The 14,839-nt window shown below is 38.8% G+C and overlaps 1 protein-coding gene across 1 annotated transcript in view; it reads right to left on the bottom strand.

The window, feature by feature from the left end:
• Positions 1-14,839, bottom strand: part of UTRN (utrophin) — a 556,038-nt gene that overhangs the window by 382,202 nt on the left and 158,997 nt on the right. The window contains 5 exon segments of the mRNA XM_070376815.1: positions 1,654-1,866; positions 3,019-3,164; positions 5,266-5,446; positions 6,437-6,678; positions 12,748-12,835. Of these exon segments, the coding sequence (XP_070232916.1) occupies positions 1,654-1,866; positions 3,019-3,164; positions 5,266-5,446; positions 6,437-6,678; positions 12,748-12,835 (870 nt within the window).

The following is a 14,839-nucleotide window of genomic DNA, read 5'->3' as shown; positions in this document are numbered from 1 at the left end:
TGGATCTGTCCATTAGTTTCTGTGTCAAACAGCTTCCCTCATATTTCAGTGATCCCCTCTCTTGCTCATCTTCCTGGATCCTGCCCTAGACTATATCGCCTACCAGCTTCTACCACATGCTCTGATTCTAATTTTTAAAACATCATTTTCATAAGTTTTGTCTTCATTTCAATATTTCCACTTTCTTTGAAACAACTTTTATAAAAATTCTCATATATATAAGTATATGTATAAAAAAACTCTAAGTATATATATATATATATGTGCACATCTAAATCTCATATTACTAATCTCATTTCATTCACTGAAAAATATCACTGCGTGTCTTCTCTGTGCCAGGCACTATATGAGAAGTATACCTTGGATACATCAGTAGAGAAAATAAACCACAAAAGACCGAGGTAAAGAGGCACTAAAAGTGAAAGTGAAAATCCCTCTGTTGTGTCCTACTTTTCATGACCCCATAGACTATATAGTCCATGGAATTCTCCAGGCAAGAATACTGGAGCGGGTAGCCTTTCCCTTCTCCAGGGGATCTTCCCAACCCAGAGATCGAACCCAGGTCTCCTGCATTATAGACAGATTCTTTACCAGCTGAGCCACAAAGGAAGCAAGGAGTGGGCTACAAAGAGAGTGTAATCAGGTCATCCTTCATCCCGACCTTGCCTACAAGGTGAGAAGGTAGAGAGGTTCATCCTTCTCTACCCGACCTTCATTACTTCCCTTCTTCATCCTCCTTGCAGGTGAAACGTTAAATCCTGACTGTCCCATCTGACATGGACCTTGACCAGTTTCTCCTTATATCCTCACATTATACTTTCCTCTGGAACTTTCTATCTGCCAACATTTTCAGATGGAACAAAGGATCTTGTTTCTGAATACCTCGGTTGGTAAAGAATCCACCTGCAATGCAGGAGACTCCTGTTTGATTCCTGGGTCAGGAAGATCCCCTGCTGAGTGGATAGGCTACCCACTCCAGTATTCTTGGGCTTCCCTTGCAACTCATCTGGCAAAGAATCCGCGTGCAATGCAGGAGACCTGGGTTCGATCCCTGGGTTGGGAAGATCCCCTGGAGAAGGCTACCCACTCCAATATTCTGGTCTGGAGAATTCCATGGACTGTAAGTTCATGAGGTAGCAAAGAGTCGGCTTTCACTTTCACTTTGCCGAATTTTCATGTCCCTCAAATCACCTGCTTTCCCAATCTGATACTGGTTTTTAGTAGCCTAGTTCAGGTTTTTCAAAGGTCTAAAAATGTCTGAAATCTTAACGGATCAGCTTCAAGAACTCAGCTATCTGCTACTATCCAGGCAACTTCTACCACTCTAACCGAGTCTCCACTGCAATCTAACCACCAGCTATTTCATACGGGCTCATCTCTGAAACATTATTTTGACAATTTTAAGCAATTTTCTCTTATCTGCAAGGTCCAGTTTACTGCTACCAATAAACCTTTTTGCCAGGCAAAAGGAGATAAATGTGTTTTCCAGCACCACTAAAAGTATGTCTTTGGTTGGAATTTTATATCCCATCTTAAGTACATTAACAAACATGGGACCAGAAAGAATGCAAACTGCTCAAATAATAGATATTTACTAACAATTACTACTTTACTCTGTAATAAACTAAACACCCTAGTGGCCTTTAGATTTACCTCAAAAGTTCTGAGTTTGGGGGTAATTTCTTCAAGCAAATGCAGATCTTTGGAAACCTTGACCTTCAGTTTGTTCCACTTTCCTTGAACATCATCAAATTCTTGCTTATATGTTTTTTCTATATCTGGAGAAACATTTTTCTCCAAAGCCTTTGTTTCTTCTGCAAGTTTATGTAAGGTAGGTTTTTGATTCACCAGGATTTCATCAAGAGCCTGGAAAACAGAGTTCAAGATTAAAAATACTCATATAATCTATCTGTGAAGATATTCAATAATAATGGTTATAAACAGTCAAAATCACTTTTTAAAGAGAATTTGATCAAAAAAGAATTGTGAAAAACTCATGAAAAAAGAATGTGCCCAGTCGCTTCAGTCATGTCCAACTCTTTGAGACCCCACGGACTGAATCTTTGTGGCCATGGGTTTCCCAGGCAAGAATACTGGAGTGACCTGTCATTCCCTCCTCCAAAGGATCTTCCAGATTGGGGGATCAAATCCACATCTGCTGCATCTCCTGCATTGCTGGCAGATTCTTTACCACTGAAACACCAGGGAAGTCCCATGAAAAACCAGTAAGTATAATCAAAAAAGTCATAGCTTTCCCTATATAAGTTGTGTGTGGTTTCAAGACCATATATTGGGTTGGCCAAAAGTTCATTTGGGTTTTCCTGTAATATCTTATGGAACACCTGAACAAACTTTTTGGCCAATCCAACATTCTCTGCACTAAAAACTAACAGAACAACAGGCCCAATGAGGGCCCAGTGTGCAAGGCTCGATGGGGAATCAGTTATATCTGATGAAATAGTGCAGACACATGCTCTAAGTGACCAGGGAAGCATTTTCAATCAACACAGAAAAAGAACACAATCGATATTCTTGATTTCATTAAAGATATTTTATCTAGTTGAGAATTTTAAGCTAGTCACAATAGAAGAAGAAAATATGCTTTTATTCTATTAGAGGGTTTCCCAGGTGGCACTAGTGGTAAAGAACCCACCTGCCAATGCAGGAGACATAGAGCCACAGGCTCGATCTCTGAGTCGGGAAGATCCCTGGAGGAGGAAATGGCAACCAGCTCCAGTATTCTTGCCTGGAGAATCCCATGGACAGAGAAGCCTGGCGGGTTATGGTCCATGGGGTCGCAAAGAGTTGGACACAACAGAAGTGACTTAGCAAATTCTATTAAAAACATTTAATAACTATCTTGCATCTGAGATCTTAAATTATAGTAACTCTCAAATTACAAGAAATATAAGCAATGTTTGATCAATTTTGACCAAAATGAATACATTTTTAAAAAACATTTCAAAATATATATGTTAGAAATGAACCTAGACCACTTAGGCCTAAAACATATATTACCTTTTTTTCTTGGAGGGCCTTCTCCACCTTTGCCAGATCATTCAAGACATTCAAAGACATCTGGGCCTTACTTTCAAAGTCATTTAGCAGATCTGTCAGTGTTTTCAATGTTTCCAAATACGCACGTCCAGGTCGGCTCTTCAGTTCTGTTCATGGAAAAGTACTCACTTTGAGAAACTATTGTTAGGAAATTAATATTGCTATATCTATTGTTAATCTTCATATATAATAGGTGAATTCTATTACACAAGAAGTTAAACTCCATAATTAAAATTACAAAGGGTCTCTCTTAGAGATCAAATAAATCACTCCACTGGCATTTCTTAGAGTCAGACAGTGGTGACTTCATTCCTGCGGATGTTGATGCTTGAAATATTAAGTAACCCACCATCATTTTTCTTCATTTCATCATGATGAAATGTCTCTCTGAAGACGGTACTACAATGATCCTTTTGTCTCATATAATCTCCTTTTCCCCAGTAGCCACACAAAGAATAAAAGGAGACAAAGATCCCCTCAGCCAGTTATCCTCTAAGTTCAAGTGTGTAGACAGACCACCACCCGCAGAGCGGTGGACGCTGTACAGAACACCACAGCCAGGCGCACAGGTACCCTGAGAAATAATGGCTGCCCCAGCCAGCTGGAGGGATGGGTACTTCAGCCACTGATGTCACATTTACAGACAAGCAACACTAGAGCGGAGAGGAAGCCAGCTCATATGAAGCACAAAGAGCTGAGACCAGCCAGCAGCAAAAGAAACCAGAAGTATTAGTCACAATAGCTGAACGGTGGAAACAACCCAAACGCTCATCTACAAATGAATAGATAAGCAAAACATGAAGTCTACAGAAAACAGAATACTATTCAGCCTCCAAAAGGAAGGAAATTCTGACATACCCAACCCACAAAAAGGAACTCTGAGGATAAGTGAAATGAAGCAGTCAACAAAAAGAAAAACTGTCTGATTCCACTTAGGAGAGGTTTCTAGAATAGTCAACCTCATGGAAACAGAGAGTAGAATGGTGGCTGCCAGGGGCTGGGGGGAGGAGGAAATGAAGAGCTGCTGCTGAACGGGTATATAGTTTCGGTTTTACAAAGTGAAAAAGTTCTGGGGCTGGGTTGCACAACAACGTGAATATATTTTACACTCCTGAACTCTACACTTTAAAATGGTTTAAATGGTAAGTTTTATGTTATGTATATGTTACCACAATCAAAAACAAAAACAAATAAACTTAGCAATTGTTTTAAAGGTAAGAATAAACATTTAAACTGCTCTTGTCAAAAATAAAAGCCTATTTCGTAACAGCAAATTGAATAGGAGGTCCTCTCAAACCCTTCACAGTCTAGATTAACTGAGTTCAGTCAACAGAAGTATGGTGTCCAAATGCCTTTCCAAAAGAAAGGAAACATGACCCAATCACTCACCACGCACACATACAGAGTCTTACACGTCATTACATAACCTACAATTGCCTCAAGGAAGGGTATGGTTAAATGTGTAGCTTTTTAGCATGCCTTTCCCAAAGTATTACATAATGCAACACAATTCCTGACTTAAAAGCCAAGGAGAAAATAATATATGAGGAATGAGTTTTAAAGATCTATAGGAATTAACTTTCCCAGACCAGTCCTAATCCAAAGGTAAAAATTCTTCAAAATGTTTCCGATGTTTAAAGAGGAACACTTTCTTTGAAAAGAGGAGATGGTATTGCTAAAACTTTAACCATTTGGAGCAAACAGGAGCAAGCAATCATTCTTTTTAGCCCTGTTAGTAATGATATCAGCTGGCCTCCTTCGGTGAAAGGGAGAAACAACACCCTAAAAAAAAAAAACTCTTTAAAAATCATTATATCCCATTAACACAGTCTGAATAGCATGTGAAAGATGTCGGCATTTTCACAAGCAAGTGTGAATCCAGGAAATAGTCTGAATGTACTTTAAGAAGTGGAACAGTGGCAGGCACAGAGGAAAATACAGTGAGGCTGGTGTAAAGCAAGCAGGTGTACTGAAGTTCTAAATGCATGCTATGCTATGTCACTTCAGTCGTGTCCAACTCTTTGCGACCCCATGGACTACAGCCCACCAGGCTCCTCTGTCTATGGGATTTCCCAGGGAAGAATATTGGAGTGGGTTGCCATTTCCTTCTCCAGGTTTAAATATTGGGAGTAATTTTTAAGTTAAGTCAAACTGAGAACGCAAGATGGTGGAATCATCTAATAGAAAAACGCAAGAGAGTGGGTTTACCGTTCTCGACCTGTTGGTGGCGCTCTTCTAAACCCTGTCGCACGGCTTGGTACCGGCCCACCAAGCTCTCTAAATCCTGCTGGACAAAATCTGGGGCGAAAGGCCGAGACTTCAAGGCTGAGCAGCTTGAACGCAGCATTTCAATTCTGGGGTGGAGGCTACGGAGGTTTGTCAACTCCCGCTAGGAAGAGAAAATGTGATCACACAACTCGCTGAGGATGAACATCCTCACAGAAAGTCAATCAGAGCAGAGTTTACCGAAAGCATGTGATACAAGGAGCATCTTCTTTATTTTTTTTAAATGTATACATGTATCCCCTCCCTTGTGAGCCTCCCTCCAACTCACCCACCCCATCCTTCTTGGTCATCACAGAGCGCCGAGCTGAGCTTCCTGTTCTACACTCAGGTAGCTATTGTGTGCAAGTCAAAGTGCTAGTTGATCAGTTGTGTCAGACTCTTTGAGACGCTACGCATGATAGCCCACCAGGTTTCTCTGTCATAGGGATTCTCCAGGCAGGAACACTGGAGTCAGTTGCCATTCCCTCTTACAGGGGATCTTCTCGACCCAGGGACTGAACCCAGGTCTCCCGCACTGCAGGCAGATTCTTTACCAACTGAGTCTCGGGGAACTAGCTATTTTACACACAGTAGGAGAAGGAAACGGCAACCCACTCCAGTATTCTTGCCTGGAGAATCCCAGGGACAGAGGAGCCTAAGTGGGCTGCCGTCTATGGGGTTGCACAGAGTCGGACACGACTGAAGCGACTTAGCAGCAGCAGCAGCAGTAGCAGTGTATATATGTCAGTGCTACTCTCTCGATTGGCCCAACCCTGCCCTACCCTCCTTGTGTCTATAAGTCCATGCTCTGTGTTTCTATTCTTCAATATTACCTTTCTCAATTCCTTTTATAGCTCAGAGGTTAAAGCGTCTGCCTGAAATGCGGGAGACCTAGGTTCGATTCCTGGGTCGGGAAGATCCCTTGGAGAAGGAAATGGCAACCCACTCCAGTATTCTTGCCTGGAGAATCCCATGGGCGGAGGAGCCTGGTGGGCTACAGTCCACGGTGTCGCAAAGAGTCGGACACGACTGAGCTATTTCACTTTCACTTTCTTTCTTTAAATACAGAACTGGACATAGAGCCCTTTCATGTGCTGGATGGCTGTGTCTTTACCTGATAGGAGTCCTTCAAGCTTGGCAAGGACTCCTGGGGAGATTCTGAAGAGGCAGTGTGTTTTACCCACTCTTCTTTTGTCTTTATGGTCTTTTCGAGCTCATCAAGATGCTTGAAATAAGCATTAATATCTTCCTGCAGCTGTATTTTTCTTGCCTGATCTTCCAAACGCTGTGATATATTCTTCCATTCCAATAATACCTTCTCTAAAATATTTTTTACTTCTTCGGTAGGAAGACCTTCTATGTAGACATAAAAAATAAGCAGACACTTTAGGTATTATTACAAAATTTGTTTTCAATTTGCTGTAAACATTTTAACACATTGAAAATAATGAGGCAGTATCATATTTACTGATCACTCTCTTAAGTTCCTTTTTACACAACAAACATTAAAATGATGCTCTCAAAAATAATTATGCTTAATTCCCTGATAAAAACAGGAGAGGGGGAGCTTATACTAGCAGTCCAGGAGTGGGGTGACCACCACAAAAAGCGTAACAGTGGAGTGTCAGCCACTGCCTTCTCTATAGGATGTGTGTTTCTGTCCTTAGCAACCTACTGCTCTACTAGTTTTTAGTCTGAGTCTGAGAAATAAAATGAAGGGTTTGGATTTGTCTGGGGCTCTGACATCAGAAGGTAGGCCCTCTGTCACCAGGAAAAAGAGAGAAAAAGGAGGAGACAGTTTGAGACTTTGGTGACCAAACCACACGTCATAGGAATTGCAAAATGAATGTCTAGAGCCCCTAGTGCTGGGAGCAACCTGGTAAGTGCAGGAATAGGAAGCCAGCAGGCAGGATTCAGCAAAAGGCATTAGCAAACCTATTGGAATGTTACACACAGACCAGGAAATCCAGTGCTGAGATTATCTACTTTAGAAACATATCAGGAAAAAAAAAAAAAAACATTATGTTTATTGTTGACATCTTATAATTTTGTTTGTCTCATATTTTTGAGAGGTAGAGAATGTACATAAAAATAAGTTATATATAATAACAGGCTTTATCATAGTCTTTCCCTTAATATAAAATACCATCAAGTCATAAAATTACTATGAAAATTATGGGAAATCTGCAAAAGAAATGTTATCTCCTGAGGAGGGCATGCATGTTGAAAAGATGGGCTTAACATCTTTATTATTTAAGCAGGAGGGCAATAAAACTTTGTAAATATATGCCATCAAAATCCAGGGTAATGAGAGCTCTAAGGGGGAAAAAATGGCATGTAAGACAAAAGATCACTTAGGATCCAGAGATGATGCAATTTTGAAAATTTTTCTAATACACCACATCCACTGAAAATTAGAAATACAAACGTGACATTACATAATGTGTATGTATCACCCATGTCAATTGCTGAAGTAAACTGTCCATCATTACAAAGATAATACAATATCACACCTAGACAAAACATTCACACCACAGTTCAAGTTCAATTATCCCTGTTAATTCAGGTCATAAACTAAATAAATTACTAAAAAAAATAGTTTTTTTCTGACAAACTACCTGAGCAATGGAAATCTAGCCTGTGCTTCTGCCTGGCCATTTCCATTTTAAGTGAGCAAAGAAATAACATCAGCCACTTCAAATTTACATGTCAGGGTAATTTATGATAAACAAGAAAGGAAATTAAGCTGGCAAATAAAATTCCTGAGATGGAAAATTGTCACCACAAATCCAGAAAATAGGTAAGAGGTACTTATTTTAGGTTCTAGGCAAGCTGAAAAATCTTCAATTTTTTTTTTTAATTCACTGACGATATTTCACCATTCATTCACTTTGCCCTTTCAAACCGGTTCTCAAAATTTAAATCTCCCTCCTCTAAGACTGATATTATTATAGTTTGGACCAGTATCAAAGTAATAAATAAAGCGCAGTTTACATCTTAAAAAAGGAAAACCATACACTGTCTTTTAAAACAATTGTTTTGCTCCTAGAGGTCCAGAGTTACAGCTTTTCTATTTCTATAGAACATCCAACTCTTAGATGACTGATCTAAAGCCAAAATCAATATCCCATCCTTGTATTAATTTTCTAGAAGAGATAAAATATAACATATTCTGGCTACTTATTCCCACTTGACTTTAGCTTTTCAATCTATCACTATTAAAACCAGGGAAATGTTTGCAAAACATTTCATCATTATCAAATTCCATAGGCTTATGTGTGTGCTAGTCATTCAGTCATGTCTGACTCTTTGCAACCCCATGGACTATAGCTCACCAGGCTCCTCTGTCCATGGAATTCTCCAGACAAGAATACTGGAGTGGGTTGCCCCATTTCCTTCCCCAGGGTATCTTCCCAACCCAGGGATCAAACCCGGGTCTCCCACATTGCAGACTCTTTACCATCTGAGCCACAAGGACTTTGCCAGACAAACAGGAGTCAGTTATTAAAGCTACATCATCCAAGTGCCCCACTTTCCTGTTATAGTAATTAACGATCTTTTGGAATAAAATAAGCTAAACCAAAAAAACCAGGTTTGGTGTGGCAGTTGTGAAAGTCAAACAAAACAAATTATTTCACTTTTTAAAAACATTTTTGCGCTACAAGAGATGTCACAAAACGTAATTCACACGTTAGTTAGAAAGGTCCTAACAGACTGCACTGTGCTGGAATGTTTTGATGAAACTAGTTTGAGAAAACCAGTGATGCAATTATTTGAACATCTGTCTACTGAAGAACTTGATGTGCTTTTCTAACTGAATTGATTCATGTATCTGCATCCTTACATAGGCAGACTCTGGGTAAATTTACACTCTATAAAAAAACTTCTACATTGATTATCCAAGGTCTAGGATTTATTTAATGGCAACCCACTCCAGTGTTCTTCCTGGAGAATCCCAGGGACAGGGGAGCCTGATAGGCCGCCGTCTCTGGGGTCGCACAGAGTCGGACACGACTGAAGCGAATTAGCAGCAGCAGGAGCAGGATTTATTTCTAATGTATTGAAGAGGAGGAAGGGCAGGGAGGATCACCCAGTTGTTCTTTCATTTCTGTTCAACATCTCTGGTTTTAAAACAGTAGTAGGATTAACAGCACTAACCACATGTTAAGAAGGAAAATGCAACACTGTAAAATTAGAATAATGGATAAAATGGAACGACAGTGGGAAATTTTTTAAATCACTTTTATTCTCTCACTATGGCAACCCACTCCAGTGTTCTTGCCTGGAGAATCCCAGGGAAGGGTGAGCCTGGTGGGCTGCCGTCTATGGGGTCACACAGAGTCGGACACAACTGCAGCGACTAAGCAGCAGCAGCAACAAAAGGCACAGACTCCCCAAAAATGAGAAAATTAAACCCAGAATATATAGACTCTGTTCAGATCAATGTCCCCATTTCGAAGCTTCCCATCCCATCTTAAAAAATTTTAACGACAGATGTTTTTTACAACAAACAGAATTGGGGCCCTGTAGGAATGAATGAATTTCCACTCCTACCAAAGCTAAAAAAAAAAAAAAGGTAATGGAAAATATCAAAGATTCACTATAAAATTAAACAAGTATACATAAGGTCACAAAACTCACCCCTTTATAAAATATCATATATTCCCTGATATTTGTACTTGATCTTTTGCAAATAGCACTTTCACATGAACTCAGTTTTCAGAGTATATATTATAGAAAATGCCTATTCACAGTAAGATTTTATCAAGCAAAAGTGTAGTCACCCATTGAAACTTCTTCACTTTCTAGACAAGGGAGCAGAGTAACAAAAGGGTTACTTGATTTGCCCGATGACACAAAACTAGGAAAAGACAGGAGACACCAAGGTCTCCCATTCATTCCCCAGTTGGGTGTGATTCTTGCTTTAACATATCACCTCTCACCACCTCCCTCCCTATGTAGTCTTCATATGAGTCTCTGAACTCTAAATCTGCCATACCCACCAAACGCTGACCCAGACAAGAAGTTAATTCAGTTCACAGACTTATGAAATTACCCCTTCATCACCCAGATAAAGTCTGGTTTCCAAGCTCAAATGTTGATGTAGAAGTGAAGAATCTATGATTGTAACTAACATGAATTTAACACACATTTATTGTAATTATTGAAGTATCTTAAAGGAAATTACAGTCTCTGTCTCTAGGTCCCTTCAAGTAAATACCTGAAAGAGTAATCTTCAAGTGGGGTGCCCATACCCAGGAATAAGACACTTAACAGTGGACTGTGAAAGAAATTACTATTCTACTTGGAAGGGGAAGTAGAGAGACAGGGAGGGAAAGAGAGACAAAAGGAACGAGGGAGGGAGAAGGAAAGAAAGAAATTAAGCTGTAGTAATAATTTAAAACAATGGTATATTTGCATAATTAATAAATGTATATATACTGGGCACATACATGTTTTTGTGTATGTGTATGTGACCTCAGTATATATACAAAATAAATTGACGTATTTTTCAAAAGGCAGAGGGAAAAACAATCTAAAGTGTTTTAAAATGTGGTTTTCTGGGATGGAAGCAATTGATTGATCCATTACAGACACCAGGAAACTTTCTGGAGGGGTGGAAATATTCTATATATTCATAAGTGTGTGTAGGTTTGTCAAAACAACACAGTTTCATATATTTCAATATAACTTTAAAAATGTGAAAATACTAATAATGATTAAGTGGATGAGGAGTGAGTAGGAATACATGTAATTTGGGAATGGTGGACTATCATTAATTACTGAAGGGATAATTGACACAGGAGGTGCACTGTACTATTCTGTCTGCTTTGTGTATATTTCCATTTTCTATAGTAAGAAGTCAAAAAATAAAAAGGTTGAAAACTACATTGTTGAAGAGTCTCATCTACTAATATTCACAACTCGGTTTTGGGTGTCTCTGGCTTTTATCAAGGAGAACTGCAACAGACTTCCAAATCACTTATTGTTGGAATAAAGAATAGGGCTTATAAGAAAAGCCTTTCAAAGCAAGACCGAAAAATAATCATATACAAAACTGTATTGCAGAAATATTAATCTTCACATTCTCCAGAGCCACTGGGTTTATGGGGGAAAAAAAGTTCTTTAGGTACAAATTTCAAATACAAGTAACACTTTGTCAAATTTAACTAAAATAAAACACCTGTACTAAATCAACATAATGCACTGAAAGCTATCAAAAATCAAATAATCTCAACGAATTTACCCTAAAGTAACTTCACATCCTTAATATTGCCAAAGTAACATTTTCTTTTACTGCCTCCCTCCAATATGTAACCCCAAGGACGAGATTTTAAAATGTCCCACACGATTGGATTTTAACTCCTGCTGAGTTATGAGAGTTTTATTTGGGTTCTCTTATCCATATAAATATCCATATAAATCCTAAAGGAAATCAGTCCTGAATATTCATTGGAAGGACTGATGTTGAAGCTGAAACTCCAATACTTTGGCCACCTGATGGGAAGAGCTGACTCATTTGAAAAGACCCTGATGCTGGGAAAGATTGAAGGCGAGAGGAGAAGGGAACAACAGAGGATGAGATGGTTGAATGGCATCACTGACTCAATGGACATAAATTTGAGTAAACTCTGGGAGTTGGTGATGGACAGGGAGGCCTGGCGTGCTGCAGTCCATGGGGTCGCAAAGAGTCGGACACGACTGAGTGATTGAACTGAACTGAACTGATCCATATAAAAGAACAACTTTGCTATTATCTATTTTATATAATCAGCTTCAGCATAAATTTTCATTTCTAAAAAGATTCTGCTGCCTAGAAATTTTTATGAAAAACCATTTTCCTAGCAAAAAGAGGGCTAGAGTGTTACAAGTAAATATTTGATTGTTAAACTGTAAATAGCATTACTTTGCCAACAAAGGTCTGTCTAGTCAAAGCAATGGTTTTTCCAGTAGTCATGTATGGATGTGAAAGTTGGACTATAAAGAAAGCTGAGCACCTAAGAATTGATGCTTTTGAACTGTGGTGTTGGAGAAGACTCTTGAGAGTCCCTTGGACTGCAAGGAGATCCAACCAGTCTATCCTAAAAAAAAATCAGTCCTGAATATTCATTAGAAGGACTGATGCTGAAGCTGAAACTCCAATACCTGGGCCACCTGACGAGAAGAACTGACTCATTTGAAAAGACCCTGATGCTGGGGAAGATTGAAGGCGGGAGAAGGGAACAACAGAGGATGAGTTGGCTGGATGACATCACTGACTCGATGGACACGAGTTTGAGTAATCTCCGGGAGTTGGTGGTGGACAGGGAAGCCTGGCATGCTGCAGTCCATGGAGTTGCAAAGAGTGGGACACGACTGACTAAACTGAAACAGCATTCAGTGTCACCATCTAAGAAAATATTTTTTAAAAAGCAACGTTCTCACCTTTTCCCATTTGCTCCAAAAGGATTTGTCCAGTTTGGTTTAATTCATCCAGTCGGGGTTTTATTTCCATCTGTTCTTTTTCTAATCCCTGAAAATAAAGTTCCAAATAAGAATAGTTCAAACTCTCTTCTGAGTATAATGCTGATGCTTCTTGACATTTTTATATTTTATGGCCCTCTCATATTCTCTTTAGGGGTTACAGTCAAAGTTTACCTAAGAAAATACTACAAGATAAAACTATGCCATTTCAGGCTGCCCTCCAGAATGCCAGAGGTTATTAAATGTCAAAGGTAAATGCAAACAAACAGTATAAAACCTTCATTTCTTTTATAAGAGAAAAAGTTGTACACTACATTTATGAGTTTCTATCAGGAGGAAATAATTAAAATTAGTATTTTAGATCCAGGATATCTAGTCACGTATGTGAAGTCAGTAAAAATAAGTCTGAATCAAATGAATGTGCTATAAAGACAGAGATTACTAAACAAAAATTATTTAAGATTTAAGAAAGAAATAATGAGTCTCAATATCATTTGTTTGTTTTATGTTAAGCATAGGGTATAATGCAAATTTTAACCACAAGCATAATTCACACATAATCTTTAGACACTGACAATATGTTTCAGGACCAAACTAAAGAATTTTATTCTTTATATTTAAAAAATGGCTGCTAATTTTCATATTTATGTCTGTATGATTTGATATTCTCAATGTCCCTATATCTCAGAGACAGAAGAACACAAAATCTTCCAGAATCAGTAAGAAAAGGCTGAGCAAAATCATGGACACACACAAACACCTCAAATTTTTGTGTACACAGTCAATATTAGAAATTTCTCCAATTGATAATTATCTATTAATTAACTACTCAAATAGTGTCCAAAATAGCACAATCAAATGTTCCAGGCAAAAACAACAAAAACTTCCAGGTAAACCATATTATTTCAACCAGATAACCTGGAGAAGAATCCCACTTTTAAGGTCTATGCAGGTAACCACAATCAAATATTCAATAAATTTAGCTCGCCTATTTTGATGCATACAAGCTTTACTGCAACTTAGCCATTTTTATAGTCAAAGATCAAGAAAGAACAAGAGATTCTAAGAAACACTACTTACTTTTGTTAAACTAACTACCAATGCAAAAAAGCTACCATCAAACTGGAGAAAATTATTACCTGCCTTATACTAAACTGATGTCCTGCTACTTTTTATGGCAGTGGTAGATTGAACAAAGGATTCTCCACTCAGATATTGCATCAGTTAGAACAAGTTATTCCTTCATTAAAGCAACACTAGCTGATATTTCCCAAATTTGCAACAAAAATTAGCAATGGTTAAATTTTCTTTATTTTACATATTTCCCATCCCACTGACACTATTTATCTAAAACAACAAAATAAGCAAACTTAAAAAGGAAAAACATAAGAACTGCCAATCATGCCTTACATACACATATCAAAGTTGCTCAGTCATGTCCGACTCTTTGCGACCCCATGGACTATACAGTCCATGGAATTCTCTAGGCCAGAATACTGGAGTGGGTAGCCTTTCCCTTCTCCAGGGGATCTTCTCAACCCAGGATCAAACCCAGGTCTCCCACAATGCAGGCAGATTCTTTTCCAGCTAAGCCACAAGAGAAGCCCAAGAATACCGGAGTGGGTAGCCTATCCCTTCCACAACTGTTATTTTTATCCTCTCAAATATTACAATAACAATTTCTGAAAGTAAAATTGTTTCTAGATCACAGGATGAAACTTATCAATATTTTATGGGATTTGTTCCATAAAGATCACTATAACTTCCAAGTTCTCTGCCAGTTTACTGCCTTTGATTAATATTCTCTGCTGGTCTTTCAGAAACACATGAAATCATGGAACACGGCTCTCACACCTGGCTCTCTTGATCCCCTGTGCAGAGGGCTCTGATAATGGTGCTTCCACATCCCCACTGTCCACAGCCATCATTCTCTCCTTCCATAAGCCAAGAACTTTACAGAGTGCTGAAAACACAGGCTTCCGTGGAAAATCATCCTCACTTTCTAAGCACTGGCAGCAGACATATAAACAATGATGTAAATGCAGTAAGGGTT

This window comes from Bos mutus, chromosome 9 (assembly GCF_027580195.1).
Source record: "Bos mutus isolate GX-2022 chromosome 9, NWIPB_WYAK_1.1, whole genome shotgun sequence".
Classification (NCBI taxonomy): domain Eukaryota; kingdom Metazoa; phylum Chordata; class Mammalia; order Artiodactyla; family Bovidae; genus Bos; species Bos mutus.
This window is presented reverse-complemented; position numbering and strand designations above follow the sequence as displayed.